Source organism: Oenanthe melanoleuca, chromosome 18 (genome assembly GCF_029582105.1).
Source record: "Oenanthe melanoleuca isolate GR-GAL-2019-014 chromosome 18, OMel1.0, whole genome shotgun sequence".
Classification (NCBI taxonomy): Eukaryota; Metazoa; Chordata; class Aves; order Passeriformes; family Muscicapidae; genus Oenanthe; species Oenanthe melanoleuca.
This window is the reverse complement of record NC_079351.1, coordinates 8,035,746-8,051,469: the sequence shown is the minus strand read 5'-3', so window position 1 is coordinate 8,051,469 and position 15,724 is coordinate 8,035,746. Positions and strand designations below refer to the sequence as shown.

Sequence of the window (15,724 nt, the reverse complement as noted above, 5' to 3'; positions counted from 1 at the left end):
GGAGCAGGATACAGGGCTGTGGTGGAGTGGGGTTCAGGGATGCTGGTGGGGTGAGGTGCAGAGTTCTGTTTTATCCCTTTTGGGGGTAATTTGTCCTTTGTGATAATCTGTGAGGGTGTCTGGGGGGGCAGGTCCTGCCCTTGAGGAGGAGGAGGAGGTGAGGATTTCTCCTGAGCAGCCAAGGAGCCAAGTGTGTTTCCTTGTGCCATCTGCAGAGCTGGTCCCAGGATTGGAGCATTTTGGTGCCAAGGCAGAGCTGTCCCTGCTGGGCACAGCCTGTGCTCAGAGCTGAGGCTGTGGCAGTGCCTGGGAGATGCTGAGTGTGCTTTGTGTCTGTCCAAACCAGCACAGCCGTGCCCAAACCAGCGCCCCAGCCAGTGCCCTGTGTGAGGAAAAAGGAATCTGGGAGGAATGGGGTTCTTTCTTGCTTTTCCCAGATATTTGTGACTGCAGAGTGCCTTCCTAGCATGTTCTCTTTTGGAAAAGGGTGGATTGCTGAGGCAGGTGAGGAGCCTCCTGCCTGCCCCACTCACGGGACTGCAGATCCTCTGCAGGAGGAATGTGCCAGAGGAAGGGAGGCTGCTGCAGGGACACTGCTGGGATGTGACACCAGGGCCCGAGGCAGGGCCTCCCCAGGGAGAGGTGACTCACCAAGGACACGGTGCCAGCTGCACGTGATGGCTGGTGACAGCGTGTGAAATAATTCCTTCCTTCCTTCCTGGAGCTGTGCAGCTGGAGGAGGCTCTGGGTTTGGTGTGGTGGGAGCTGGGGCAGTGCTGGGTGCAGTGAGGGTCCAGCAGAGCCTGGTGCAGGGATGCTGGAGGTCTGGATCCAGCTCCTGGGCAAGGCATCAGGGCTGGCTGCTCCCTGTGCTCCCCAGGGTGTCCCTGAGCTCTGCAGGGCTCTGGGGTGCACCTGGCACTGCCTGCACCCCAAGGTGCTGCTGCTCCACTGCCCTCTCTCTCCAGGGAGACTGGAGCCACCAGGGAGCTGGTGGGATACCTGTGTCTGACATGGGCTGCTCAGAGGAGCTGCCAGACACCAGGGAGCTTAAAAGAAAAAAAAAACTGCATCATCTGTGGACTTGGGAGTTCAGTACAGCCAGAGAGGGGGAAATGTCATGGATCTGTGGGTCTTAGAGATGTTCTGGGGTCTTACCCTGCACATGCTGAAGGGACCATGGTGGCTGCCAGAGCCCCCCTGGGTGGTAACACTTGCAGACCTGCACTCAGGCTCTTAGAAAAGGTTTGGGATTGGTTTTAGCTGTTCCTGGCATTGAGGGATCCTTTCTGTTCCTGCTAGAGGTGTTAGTGTCTCTTTAAGTGCTAAAAAAAAATTAAATTTTGGTCTTGTGATCTGGAAGCTGGTGTCCTTTTCTCGGTCATGCTAATTTCCAGAGTTTGCTGGTGCTCTACCAAGGTCTCTGGATGTGCTTTTCATTCTGCTATTGATCTGAGATTATAAATATAGCTGGCAGAATTTCCATCTGTCTGTCAAAGTCGCTGGGGACTGGCAGGTATTGCAATATCAATATTGCAGCATTGCAGCAATATTGAAAGAATAAAAATTGTTTCCTAAGCCCTAATGGTGCACTTTTAGCTGGGGATTGCTGAGGTGCAGTAATATTGGAAATGTCCCTTCAGCATTCCTGAGAGGGAACATGTCCTGCTTGTGCTGCCTGTGCCTGAAGGATTTGATGTTTTCTTGAGAGCTGGGCATTGGGATGGAGTGAGTTTTTTGGCAGGTCTGCCCACAGGCTGGGTGGTGCTGGGGAAAGTGCCTTCATTTCCAGATCTTGGTTATTCCTCAGAGCTGGGGGTTTATGGCTGAGCTGGCCAAGGGCAGAGCATTGCCTGGCACAGGGGAGGGCTGCAGTGCTGCTGGGGCAGTTTTCTCACTGCTGGGCAGTTTTCTGCTGCAAAGGACTGTGGTTGGGATTGTCCCCAAAGCTCAGGGACTGTTGGAACCCTCATTGGTGTATCCCTGTGCATCAGTGCTGGACCACATTCTCCAGGGGCCCTACCAGCCCTGCACAGTGTGGCTGTGACATGGGACCTGCTTTCACCTGCAGGGATGTCCCATAATCCGTGACTGGATTGTGTAAACCAGGCAGGAATCTTCCTTAATGCTTCAGATTAGTTGCAAGACTAAAAGCTGGATCTGTAGTTAGTGCAAATCCCTTGATAGAACTCACAACAGCAATAGGCCTTGTTAGAATTGCTCCTAACTCTGATTATTAGGTTTTTCTAAGAGAAGAACAATGAGTTTGTGATTTTAAAACCCTTAATTAGGGGATTTGGATCCAATTCTTGGCTCTGCTGTAAGATGTCTGTGTGACCCTGGGCGAGTCACTTAATCCCTCTGCAGTTCATCTGCACTGGAGGGGTGAAGCTGCTTCCTTCCTCTGCCTGTGCTCAGAGCCAGAAATGAGCCTGGAGAAGTCTGTTCTTGCAGGAATGGAGGTGCTCCTGTAGAGCAAACCCCAGAGTCTGTCTGGGCTGTTTGTCACTCTGAGAGTGCCTGCTCTGTGCAAACACCCCAAAGGCACCAAGGGCCATCCTGGGGGCCAGCAGTGCTCCCAAAGCCCTGCTGCACTTGCTGTGAGCCAAGGATGGCACTGGGCTGTCCTTCTAGCTGCTCACTCGCCGCCTCTCGCTCCTGGGAAGGAGCAGATATGAGTTGAAACAAAATATTTTGTTAATTAATCTGGGGAACAACTTGTACACAGTTCCCATGTGCCCTAATTTTTTTCCCTGAGGGTGGTGAGGTCCTGGCAGGGGGTGTCCAGAGAAGCTGTGGTTGCCATGTGCCTGGAAGTGTCCAAGGCTGGGTCCCTTTGAACCAAGCCAGTCTGTGTTTCAGTGAAATGTCCTTGCAGAGCTTCACTGACCATGGGGAGAACTTTTCTATGGTTATTTTTATTCCCTTGCAGGCAAGACTAAAGTATGCCTATGATTTCAATATGAAAAAAATTAACTTGGAGGAGTGAGGAGTTGATTCCTGTTGCTGAGCACACCGTGTTCACCCCTTTGCTGGTCTCAGTTTGGGCACGTGAACTCTGTGCTTGTGCTTAACTCCTGCACAGCCACACATGTGGGCAACTTAGTGGCAGGGACAGGAAGCCATCACACCTGAGATCCTCCCTTTAGTCTTTGTGCAAGCACAGCACCTAAGTGAACCAGGCACAGCCTTTTCCTGCCTTTCTCCAGCTAAAACAAGGCTGGGGTGACTTGCAAACAGCCCCAGCTGCTACTCAGGCAAACCTGGTTTGCCATCTAGCATTGGATTTTCCTGGAGATTAGAGAGATTAAAACACTAATGCCCACTGATAGGGGTTAAAGCTTTAATAAGTCATAAAAAGTGGTGTAATCTGGCAGAAATCTGCATGAAGCTGCAGCATAAGCAGATTGAGGCTGAGTTTCCTGCCTGGGTGCTGAGTGGAGGTTTCTCAGAAACTGGTATTTGTGGGACTTGCTGAAGTGGAGGGATGTGAGTCTTGCCCCCTGCTCAGCACATCGTTTTCAGAGCCAGCCTTGCTGGGCATCACAGGGGGAGTGCTGCCAGCCCAGCATGGTGAGGAGGGGCTGCTGCCAGCCTGGTGTGTGCTGGCTGGAGGAAGATCTGCCACTGCTGGTGCTCGGAAGCAGAGGGGGAAGGTGACAGCCACGCTAGAGCCACAGGCAGGAGACAGAGCAGGGGTGGCTGTGGTGCCACTGGCACAGGTGGCATCAGTGCAGCAGTGTGGCAGAGGCTGGTAACAGGCCCAGAAGGGAGGACAAGCACTAGCCCTGGGCTTGCAGGCTGTGCAGGGACTGTTCGTGGGAAAGGGAGTCCTCTGGGTGTTGAAGATTGCAGATGTGCACATCTGTCTTAACCCTTTCATCACCCTTCTCTCAGAATGCAAATCTGAGAACTGCAGGAGGTCATAGGGTAGGTCAGAGTAATGTGTCAGACCCAGGAGCCCAGAGAGGGAGATGGGCTGTGACAGGAGAGTCCCAGCAGCACTGCTGGACATCGCTGAGGGGACTTCACCCCACACCAGGGTCTGTGTAGGAGGGAGCAGGGCCAGGTGGTGCAGCCTGTCCCTGGCCCCTGCACATGGCAGCTCCCCTCCAGTGCTGGGAAAGGGGTGGGGACGTTCTGGGATCAAGGTGTGAGGCAGGAAGGAGTTGTGGAGACAGCTGAAATCTTGATTCAGCTTCACTGACACCATCCTAGAGAGCAGCCGTGCCCGTGGGGGTAGGTTGACATCTCGTCCTGGCAGATGTGAGATACAGCCCAGACATCTCCAACCAGCTGCAGAGCAAAGTGAGCCCAGCTCCCAGCCCTCACACCCACCCACAGCTGCCTGGGGCTCTGCTGGAGAATTTCGGGATGCTGGGAAGCAAAAGGCTTCCCTGGGATCACGGACAGGGATGTGGATGGGATCTGGGATCAGGGACAGGGATGTGGATGGGACCCGTGCTCAGGGACAGGGATGTGGATGGGACCCGGGCTCAGGGACAGGGATGTGGATGGGACCTGTGCTCAGGGACAGGGATGTGGATGGGACCTGTGCTCAGGGACAGGGATGTGGATGGGACCCTGTGCTCAGGGACAGGGATGTGGATGGGACCCCGTGCTCACAGACAGGGATGTGGATGGGACCCGTGCTCACAGACAGGGATGTGGATGGGACCCGTGCTCAGGGACAGGGATGTGGATGGGACCCGTGCTCACAGATAGGGATGTGGATGGGACCTGGGCTCAGGGACAGGGACGTGGATGGGACCCGGGCTCAGGGACAGGGATGTGGATGGGACCCCGTGCTCACAGACAGGGATGTGGATGGGACCCTGTGCTCAGGGACAGGGATGTGGATGGGACCCCATGCTCAGGGACAGGGATGTGGATGGGACCTGTGCTCAGGGACAGGGATGTGGATGGGACCCCGTGCTCACAGACAGGGATGTGGATGGGACCCCGTGCTCAGGGACAGGGATGTGGGTGGGACCCTGTGCTCAGGGACAGGGATGTGGATGGGACCCCATGCTCAGGGACAGGGATGTGGATGGGACCCCATGCTCAGGGACAGGGATGTGGATGGGACCCTGTGCTCAGGGACAGGGATGTGGATGGGACCCTGTGCTCACAGACAGGGATGTGGATGGGACCCCGTGCTCAGGGACAGGGATGTGGATGGGACCCCGTGCTCACAGACAGGGATGTGGATGGGACCCCGTGCTCAGGGACAGGGATGTGGATGGGACCCTGTGCTCACAGACAGGGATGTGGATGGGACCCCGTGCTCAGGGACAGGGATGTGGATGGGACCCCGTGCTCAGGGACAGGGATGTGGATGGGACCCCGTGCTCAGGGACAGGGATGTGGATGGGACCCCGTGCTCAGGGACAGGGACGTGGATGGGACCCCATGCTCAGGGACAGGGATGTGGATGGGACCTGGGCTCAGGGACAAAGATGTGGATGGGACCTGGGCTCAGGGACAAAGATGTGGATGGGACCCTGTGCTCAGGGACAGGGACGTGGATGGGACCCGGGCTCAGGGACAGGGATGTGGATGGGACCCGGGCTCAGGGACAGGGATGTGGATGGGACCCGGGCTCAGGGACAGGGATGTGGATGGGACCCTGGCCCCAGTCCTGGAGCACTGGGTGAACTGGGCTCCTCTTGGGATGGGACCCTCGCCCCAGCCTCTCTCTTTCCCGTGGAAGTCTCCCGCAGCTCCAGCGTGGATCCGGGCTGGTCCGTGCCCCCAAACTCTGGGACGTGCCCCCAAACTCTTCCTCTCACCCTTTGCGGGCCCCCCTGGGCCGGGGGATGGAAACCGCCCGGGGGCGAAGCAACTTCCCGGGAAGAGGCTCCATCCCCCCGGGCCGGGCTGCAGGGGGAGGAGGCAGGGTGATGGGGGAGGAGGAGGAGGAGGAGGAAGGGCGATGGGGGAGGAGGCGCAGGACAGCGCGGGCGGAGGCGGGAGAGCGGTGCCGGAGCGGCCGCGGGTGAGTCTGCGGTGCCCGGGGGCAGCGGGCGGGGGGCTGTGGTGCTGGGGAACAGCTTTTTGGGGTGACTTATGGTGGGGAAGGGGCTGAAAGGGCCGGGGTTCCCAGGGAGGGCAGAGCAGGGCAGCGGGGGCTGCTCGGCACCGCCTGCCGTGCTGCCGGCATTGTCCGGCACCAGCGGAGAGCAATGATAACCCTGCCCTGGGGGGCACCCCTTGTCCCCATGGGTCCCTCTGTCCCCTGCCCTGCCTGGGGGGCACCCCCTGTCCCCGAGGGTCCCCCCGGTCCCCAGCTCTGCCCCGGCTGCTGCCCCACTAAAGGGCTCTCGGAGCGTCTGGGGCGCAGCTGCCTTTGGTAAAGAAAGAAAACAACAGAAACAAACAAAGAAATGGAATAAAAAAATCCATACCGCCCTACTCTTCAAAGGACAAAACTAAGCGAAACGATGTTAAAAGGGGAGGAAAAAAAATAGGGGGGAAAAAGAAAAAAGCTGAACTGCAACCGCGGGGATGTGAATCCCTCTGGCTTGCTCCTTTTCCTGCCGTAGCTGCAGTCAGTGCCCCGTGGGATGGGCAGCAGTCCCGGAGTGCCGCTCGGTGGGGTGGCACACTCAGCCCATTCCCGGGGCTGTGCCCGGCCCGTTCCTTCTGCGGTGTTGTCTGCACAGGCCGAGTTTGGGGAGCGCTGCCTGGCTCTTTGTTTTCACAGCACTGAGCTCTGCAGAGCAGTGGTGGCAGAGTGAAGGGTGCTCTCCCTTGGCTGGGGGCTGGGGAGGGTCCCCGTGTCCCTCCTGAGCTGAGAGCATTGCCCAGGCTGGGTGGGAGTGGATCCCATCCTCAGAGCCCCCATGGAATCAGCTTGGTGGGTGTCCCTGGACCCTGCTGGGCACAGGCACCCTGAGCCTGGCTGCAGGGAGCACGGGCTGTGCTGGCCACTGGCGTGGGCTAATGGGGCCTGCTGATGGAGCAGCTGCTGCTCAGAGCTGTGTGCAGGAAGGTTCCTCTCCATGGGGTGTTCCAGGGAGGGAGAGCTGCTCTGGGGTCAGCCTTGCTCCAGGGGAAGAAGCTCCTGACAGAGGGTGATCAGTGGGGCTGCATGGCCAGAGATCTCTGCATGCCCAGGCTGACACTTGGGGCTGTTCATGATCATCTCCTCCTTTTTAAACGTGGAGGAAAACATTCTAACAACTCTCTGCAGGTTTTTGTGAGTGGTTTAGAGCTGCTGTCTCACGTGGTTGGAGGAATGAGAATGTGAGACTGTGGATTGTGCTGCCAGGGCTACACGTGTCTGACCGGGGCCGGGTGGTGCCCAGCCTGGTGCCTAGCCTAGTGGTCAGTGTGGTGGTCAGCCTGGTGCCCAGCCTCACCCCACGTCTGGGAGCCACAGGCAACAGTCTGAGCTTGTGGATCGGGCACCACAGTTTGACCTTGCCGTGGGCTCCTGCATGCCAGCCCAGAAACGCTGGTGAGCAGAGCCTGCAGCAGCCAGAGGGTGTGAGATGGGAAGGGAAGCAGTGATGGGCAGCCCTGACACAGCCATCTCTTGTAAATAGAAGAGGCAGGAGGGTTGAGCTGCAGAGGAGTGCTGGGCTTCCGGAGGGGAGGGGAGGCACACGGAGAGTGGGGACGGAAATGAGTGAGCACGTGGCTGGCAGCACAGCTCAGCCTGCATGTGGTGTGTGCCCGTGGCTTGTGGCCCAGACTGGTCACCTGTGGAAGTGCTCACACCTCAGCAGGAATCACTCAGCAGGAATCACTGCCTCCTTTTTTAAACTCTGAAAGCAGGCTATTCCCCACAGGAGTAAAAGGCTTCAAGCCTGGAGCATCCTGTGTGCTCAGGGGGCACCTGGCCACCTCTCTGACAGCTCTTGGGTGGATTTGGTCTAATGGAGTTAAGCACACTCTGCTGTTTCTGAGTTGTGTTTGTTGGCGCCCAGGTGGAAATGCAAGCTGAGAAGAAAACATAACTGGTTGGTAGGTGGGCCTGGGCTGGTGGCCAGCCTGAAACTGTAGCCCAAATGCTCAGAGATGCAAGGGACAGACTCTGGCAGTGGCAGCCAGGTGCTGGTGATTGCAGCTCAATGATAGGAGCACCCTTAGTTGCAGTTTGGTGCTGCAGGGTCTGTGGCACTGGCTCCATGTGCCAGGCTGAGCCCCGTCAGCTTTGCAGTGAGCTGTGCCTCCCATTCCCTGGAGCCCACACTTCAGCAGGGCCCTGCTGCAGTCAGCACCAGGAGCTGAAAAAGCAGCAGTGCCTGGGCTGTGCCAGGGTTGCATCCAGCCCTGGCTTTGCTGAGACTCCTGCCCCCTCAGAGGGAGAGCTGTGTCTCTGCCACCTCCTCCCAGGTTGGATGTGTTTCCTGTGGTCAGCAGCTCAGTGTGCCAAGGGGACAGGCCCTGGAGGCCCCACAGCCAGCTGTGCTCAGCCAGGAGCTGTGGATTCTCTCTGTGACACCCTGCTGGCACAGCTCTCCAAGGGAGCTGCTCCCAGAACTCAGAAGGTTCGATGGTTCACACTTCTCCTGTGAAAACATCCATGGACACTCAGCTGCCTGGGCTGTGCTTCCACACCACTGTTCACTGCTCTGAACCTGCTCTCTGTGTTTGCACAAACCCATCCCACAAATCTGGAAGCCCATGGTATTTCCAGTGTCTGCTGTGTAGAGGGAAGGGGTTATCCACAGTGTCCTGGTCTTGTGGGTGCTCACAGCTCTGCAGAACTGGGGCAGCATCATCAAAAGGTGGCCAGTGCTTGGTGTTCTGGGTACCCAAAGGGTGTTTCTTGGGTTTACCCCCTAAACATTGCCATTTTGCCACTGCTAGAGTGTGCAGTGGTTGGATCTGTTGACAGGCAGAGGTGCCCTGGCCTCTCTCTGTGCAGCTGCTGAGCACCAGGTCAGTGCCCAGCTCTGCTCTCCCAGGTCACCAGCAGAGTGTGGAGCTGCTGAGTCTAGCCAGGCCTGGGGTGGGTGGGACATTCCCAGCCCAGCCTCTTTGAGGGTGCTTTAGCCTTGGAGAAGCCCCAGTCCCTGCAGATCCCCATGCCAGATGCTGAGGGAGGATTACCAGCCCTGGCTGTGGGGTTTTGGGGAGCCCCTGGCTGTCCTTGCACGCCCTGGCAGTGCCCTGGGCTGTGGCAGCCTCGTGGCACCAGCACAGCAGCTCCAGCAGCTCTGACCCTGCCCTGGCCAAGCCCATCCCACAGCACACAGCATCCAGCTGGCTGAAGGAGCAGGAGGGTCCCCGGGGGGCTCCCAGGGGCTTCCCTCCCCACGGGATGCCTTTCATCTGCTGCTGCACAGATGTTGGCTTTGGCTCGTGTCTGACACGCATCAATTACAGAGCAGCAGCCCCAGCCTGTGGCAGAGCCAGCTCTGGAGCAGCTGTCCTGAGGCAGCTCTGGCTCTGTCCCTGCTGGGGGCAGCGCTGCCCTGGCCATCCCCACACCCCCTGTGCCCACTGCACTGGCTTTCCCTGCCAGGGAAGGGCTAAATATGGCACAAGCCCTTGTGTTCCCATTGTTGGTGTCTCTCCTGGGGGCTGCAGGCTCTGGGCTCTGCCCCATCAGTGAGCGATGGCCCCTTGTGTGAGGGACAGCAGTTGGGTTAAGGTGACAATGGGGGATCATGTGAGGTCTGGTCCTGCTCTTGCAGGGATTTCAGACACTACTGGGATGTTTATTAACCCATTCCTCCTTGCAGTGCTCCAGGGGGGTCAGCTCAGTGACTCTGGCAGCACCACGGGTGTGACATCGTCCCCTCAGGGAGCACAGCAGGTCAGACAAATCCAGGATGTGCCCATGATGCATCCACTGCTCTGCTCCAATTTATTTCTAAGATCCTTATTTTTTAGACGAGTGACTCCTGGAAGTGGTCCCTGCCACCCAGCACAGCAGCCCTGTGTGCCACCAAGTGCTCCTGTGCTTCTGCTGGCACTAACCCCTTGGAGCCAAGTGTGCCACTGGAGTTTTTGCTAAGAAAAGACCATCTCAGTGCTGGGAAGCTGGAAAAAAAAATAAAAATTGCACGTTAGAGTTGTGGCATTTCCCTTGGGAGTTTGCTGGTGCTTCTGGGGCATTGGTGTCTTTGCATCCCTGCTGTCCTGCAGACACTCCTAGCTGCAATATATTTATTTTATATACCAAATATACTTATTTTATATACAAACTATTGTATTGTATTTTTCCTCAGTCAGGAATCACGAGTTCCCCACAGAGCAGCTGAAGCACATGGGCTGCCCTGACAGGGTTCTTCCTGTGGCTTTGGTGTGAGCCCTGAGCCCTTCTCCTCCCCCTGAGGGCAGTTTGGTGAGGAGTGGCTGCTCCCTGGGCTGGGCACAGTTTATCTGCACACCCCCCTGCCCAGGGACAGATCAGCCCCTCTGCACAGTGCCAGCTGCTCCTTGTGGTGCTGGAGATGCTCCTGGCATTTATCAGGTGGAGGGTGGCTTTCTGCTCTATTTAATTTCTTAATTTCTCTGCACCTTACCTGCCCCAGTGTTCCAGTTTGCTGTCCTATCCTTGGGGCTGTCCTGTGCACACAAGTGGAGGAGTTAAACCTGTTGCATAACAGGGGAAGCATATTTTCCACATGATTTACTTGCTGTTTTGTTGGGGTTATTTTTAATGTTATGCCGGGATTTTTTTTTCTACTTTTGGTCTTGCCATTTTGGAACGTTTTGGAGGCTAATTTGGGATTTGTGGGAGGGCCTCAGGCATGCCAGGCTGGTTGGCTTTGTGAGGGGCAGTGTGGCAGTGCAGTTCCAGCTGTGCAGGATTCCCAGGAGGAGTGGGATGTTCCCCAGGGCAGTGCAGTTCCAGCTGTGCAGGGTTCCCAGGAGGAGTGGGATGTTCCCCATGGCAGTGCAGTTCCAGCTGTGCAGGATTTCTGCTCCCATGGCAGTGCATTCCAGCTGTGCAGGGTTCCCAGGAGGAGTGGGATGTTCCCCATGGCAGTGCAGTTCCAGCTGTGCAGGGTTCCCAGGAGGAGTGGGATGTTCCCCATGGCAGTGCAGTTCCAGCTGTGCAGGGTTCCCAGGAGGAGTGGGATGTTCCCCATGGCAGTGCAGTTCCAGCTGTGCAGGGTTCCCAGGAGGAGTGGGATGTTCCCCATGGCAGTGCAGTTCCAGCTGTGCAGGGTTCCCAGGAGGAGTGGGATGCTCCCATGTCTCTCAAGGACAGGGTTTTTGCTCTCTGGCAGTTCTGTGAGTAATGCTCAGCTGCATAGCCTGGGACTGAGGGTTGGAAAAAAGTGTTCAAAGTGACCCAGCAGTCTTTGGGATTAGATCTAGGGGTTTTTTTTCCTTTTTTTTTTCTTTTTCCCCTTTTGCTTGGCCTGTATTAAGGTGGAAGTGTGCTGTGCTTGCAGGAAGAGTGTGGTTCCACCTCACAGACCCAGCAGGGTCAAGTCTGAGATGGCCAGAGGAAAAGGGGTGATGGGCTTGTGTTTGGAGGAGCCCCTTTGGCCCAGCCACACTCCTACAGAGAGAGGGAGGGAGAGAAAAGCAAGCAGCACATCATCAAAGGCCAGGAATAACTGGGGTGAGATGAGCTGAGAGCTGTGTTGCTGTCTGGAAGGGTGAGGACTTTATAAATAATAATGTTTTTATTAATAAAAATAAATGATTAAAAAATAATAAATAATCATTGCAAAACACTGAGCAACAACAAAATGCTTGCTCAGGCTGGTGGCTGCAGGGACCCAGGCACAGAGCAGCAGCATCCTGGGGTGGGGAGGGCTCTTAGAAGTGTGTTTTCCTAAAGCCTCCCTCTCTGTGCTGGGTCAGAGGAGCGTGCTGCATGTGGCTGATGCCTCCAGGAGCTTGCAGGGGACTGGGCTGATCTTGTGCCTGCTCTGCCTTTGGGATGTTTGCTGTATCTGCTGTGGGTGATGTGGAGCACTGGGGCTGGCAGGGGACAAGGCCACATCACCCCAGGGCACTTGGGGCACTTTGTCCTGCCTGGTGCTTGGGGGAGTAGATAATTTCCTGTTTTTTTTAAAAAGCTGTTGGCTGAGGCAGTAATTTTACATTTGCTTCTTCTGAAGAACTTAGGCTGGAGTATCTTGCAGGGGAGACCCTGTCTCTGAGGGAAGCTGAAGTTTGGGTTTCTGAGCAGATATTGACAGAATGAGAGTGAGATCACAGAAGCTCTGTGGCCGTGTGGGTGTTGTCTGGCACAACTTGATGCAAATGTGTTGGGTTTTCCACCAGCCAGGGCTGGCAGTGCCTGATGTGCGTCAGCTGGAGCTCGAGGAGGGCACGTGGCAGTGGCTGCCAAGGACTCCCTGTGGCTGCAAAGCCATCCAGCCCCCCAGAACAGGGCTGAGCTGTTCACACCAGCAGTGTGCACAGTGCTGCGGGGGACTGGGATGTGCAGCTCTGCCAGCCTTTAACAGCAGTGCCCAGGTGTAGCTGCTGGGCTAGGGTGGTTCTAGCTTCAGGCTGCTATGGTGTTCAGATAGCTCTGGGGCTCCTGAGGCAGAATTCAGCTTCTCAGCCAGCTAGGAATGAGATTTTGGGAGTTGCTGTAGAGGTTCTGGAGGTAGCTTTATTTCTTCAAAGCAAAATCCAGATACATAGCACAGCAAGGGGTTTTTATAGGGCTTAGGGGGATTGAGATTCTAACCAGTACAATTATAAGTTGAGAACTATCCAATTACTTTAAGATTCTGGGTGAGAAAAGACCAATCATCTAGTAAAGTTAAAGATCAATAGAAATCCTAAATGATAACAAGGGTTTCAGTAGGGGGGAACATTTCTCATGAAAGGTTTCATTTCTCAGGGTATGAGACCCCAAGGGCCTTTTTCAGGGACAGTTGTATCATCCCCAGCCGGGCATGAGGCTAAAAGCCTTTGTCACTCCCTGCTGTGGGTTTGCTGGGTGCTGGGTGCTGCTGTGGCAGCACATCAGCTGCTGTGGGACCTGCTGTGCTCACACCCCCATAGCAGCATCCCTCTGCTGCGGCAGGTCGGGTGGAGCGGGCAGGCATCGAGCGAACGCAGTAAATAAAGAAAATCCTGAGTTTAATTTCATTATTGTGGAGGAAGATGCTGCACTCCTCCCTCCCAGCCTGTTCCCTGAGTGTCCACCCCCTGACAGGCTGTGTGTGTCCCTGCAGGTGCAGAGGCCGTGCCCAGCCCCGCTGCCGGCATGACGGACGCCGCGCGCGATGCCGGCCCCAAGCAGGCGGCGCCGGCGCGGCCGGACAAGGCGGATTTCGGCTATGTGGGCATCGACGCCATCCTGGAGCAGCTGAGGAGGAAAGCCATGAAGCAGGGCTTCGAGTTCAACATCATGGTCGTGGGTGAGTTGTCCCTGCTGTGCTGTCCTGGTTTGGAGGACAGGTGTCTGCCAATAAAGCTTCTCTTTGAAATGGAGAATGGAAACCCCCTCCCTCCAAATTATCATTATAATTTGAAATTAAGGGGCTCTCAGCAAAGATAGAGGAGTTAGGAATAACAGTTCTTTACTAGGAAAATTAAAATAGAAATGCAGTATTACACAGAACAATCCCAAATCCTGCCAGAGTCAGAATCCAAGCTGACAGCCGTCAGTCAGTCAGGGTGTTGGCACAGTCCCATTCAATGGTGGCTGCATCCTCCTGCAGGGGCAGATGTGGTTCAGCTGGAGCAGTGCTCCTGGAGAAGGTGCAGTTTCCTCTGAAGCTCCAGGGATGATGTGGAAAGGTCTGGCTTTCCTCTGGGATCCAGTGGAAAGAAGGTCCCTTGGTGTCCCAAATCTCAGTTTTTATCTGGGTAGGAAAGGCTTGGCTGCTCCCCTGGCTGGAGCATCTCCCAGTGGGATGATGGAATTTTATCAGTCATGCCCTGGGACTCAGTGGCCATTAACAGGAGATATCTTCCTGGAGGGAGGATGGGCTGTGGGAAGATAAAAATGATTGCCCAGCTGGTTTAAAGCTGGCCCATGAGCAGATAATGTGTGCCAGGAGATCAGGGGGACATCATGGGGACAGAATTCACATTGCTGGCCACATCAACCCAACACAGAGGCCAGCCACAGTAGCAGGCTCCCATCCCTGTAGGGCTCCCATCCCTGCAGGAGCAGGCTGTGCCTCAGCAGTGAGCTGTGCAGGCAGGGAGGGATGCTGAGCAGCCCTGGCAGCTCTGTGTGTGGTATGCAGGCTCGTGCTGCGGCGCGCCTGGAAAACATTGTCCTGCCCTTGGCAGGCGCTGGGCTGGCTGTTTACAGGCTGGGAACTCGGGGCATTGTAAACAAGCCCAGCTCTGGCCCTCCCAGAAGATACAGAAGGAGCAGCACCTCGGGGAAGGGGCTGCAGCCAGCCCTCACCTCATCCTGCTGTGCCTCCCCAGGAATGGGTTTAGCTCCATCCAGCCTAAACTGAGAATCCTTGAGCTGAAATTGTTCCAATTTCTGTCTTACAGGCAGGAGAGGAGGGCAGGGAGGAGGGAGGTGACTTGTCCTGCAGGGGAGGTGGGAGCTGAGCATCACTGCCATGTTAATAAAATTTGGGGGTCACTCCTCACTCTGTCCCTATGATGGGGTTTTGTGAACCTTTCCCCACTGTAGCAAAGTCCCCATTCAAAAGGGTTTCACAATCCAAATCAGAACTGAGAGGCTATGGTCAGCTTAGTCCCTTGTCCTCTAAAGTTACAGGGATGAAGGGAAATGTCTGAACTTTTAAATGTCCCAACCCCAAAGCACATCTTTTGCATTCCATTTTCCGTGCAAAGCAGCTGGAAGGAGAGCAGAGGTGGCCAGGCTCAGCTGTGTTTTCCCCACTGGATTTCAGCTGTGGGAAAGGCAGTGGGCTGCAAACCAGGGCTGTTGGAAGGGGGCTCTGCCCTGTGTCAGCTGCCTGTCACAGCCTTGGGGTCCTCAGCTACACCCACCATGGCTGAGCTGGGTCAGCCTGTGGCTGCAGTGCCAATGGGACATCACATCCTGGCTGCTGGTGGCTCTCACCTCACCTGGTCCCTTTCCAGGCAGTGCAGCTCCAGCTTGGACAGACACGAATGCAGAGACCCAGTGTCTGGAGCTCTGGCACTGTGCCACCCTGATTTCAGCTGTCCCCAGTGTGTCACACACCTTCCCCTGTCCCCAGGTGCTCCATTTAATGGTGAGCAGTGGGGCAGTGAGTGCTGTTTTGGCTCTGCATGCCCACCTCCAGGCCTGTTAGTGCTTGACCCTTTGTTTTTAGGCAGCAGAGGACTGGGAGCACCTCCCCCAGGCTGGTCCATGTGTTTCTTACTGCCCAGCAGTGACAGTGGCTGTCAGAGAGAGTTTTCCTGATGCCAGGAGGTGATACCCAGTGCTGGTTGGCCCTGCAGTTGGCTGTGGCAGGCTGGATGGGCCAGCACCCTGAAGGATGTGGGTGAAAGCCTTGCTGCCTCTGCTTAGGGACACTCTGTGGGACAAGGGACATGCTGGTGGCAGTGCCATCATAGCTGGCTGTAACATGGCTTGGCAGAACGGGGCCACTGGGTCCCCAAGGTGTGTGCAGGATCTCTGCAGTGTTTGCAGGGGCCCAGAACATCTGCTCCCTGGGTTTTCAGGAGTTAATTCTGTTCTCTTTGCTCTGGAAAAATTGTTCTCCAAGTTCACGGGACAGCTGTTCCTGGAGAGTCAGGAGCTGCTGGTGTCCTTTCCTCACAGATCAGCAGCAGCTCTGGGACATAAAGCATGAAAATGCTTTTCTAAAAGCTGTTTTTCTAAAGTTGTGGAATCTCATGTGCTTCTTGGGCTGTT

At 56.0% G+C, this 15,724-nt stretch overlaps 1 protein-coding gene across 9 annotated transcripts in view; it reads left to right on the top strand.

The window, feature by feature from the left end:
- SEPTIN9 (septin 9) overlaps window positions 1-15,724 on the top strand; it is a 134,406-nt gene that overhangs the window by 102,713 nt on the left and 15,969 nt on the right. For 8 of the 9 annotated variants that reach the window (XM_056506020.1, XM_056506026.1, XM_056506025.1 and 5 more), the window contains one exon: window positions 13,116-13,301. In XM_056506020.1, the coding sequence (XP_056361995.1) occupies window positions 13,116-13,301 (186 nt within the window). Of the gene's footprint in view, window positions 1-5,944; window positions 5,999-13,115; window positions 13,302-15,724 lie in introns of those variants that run through there. The other variant, XM_056506027.1, reaches the window with a different exon arrangement.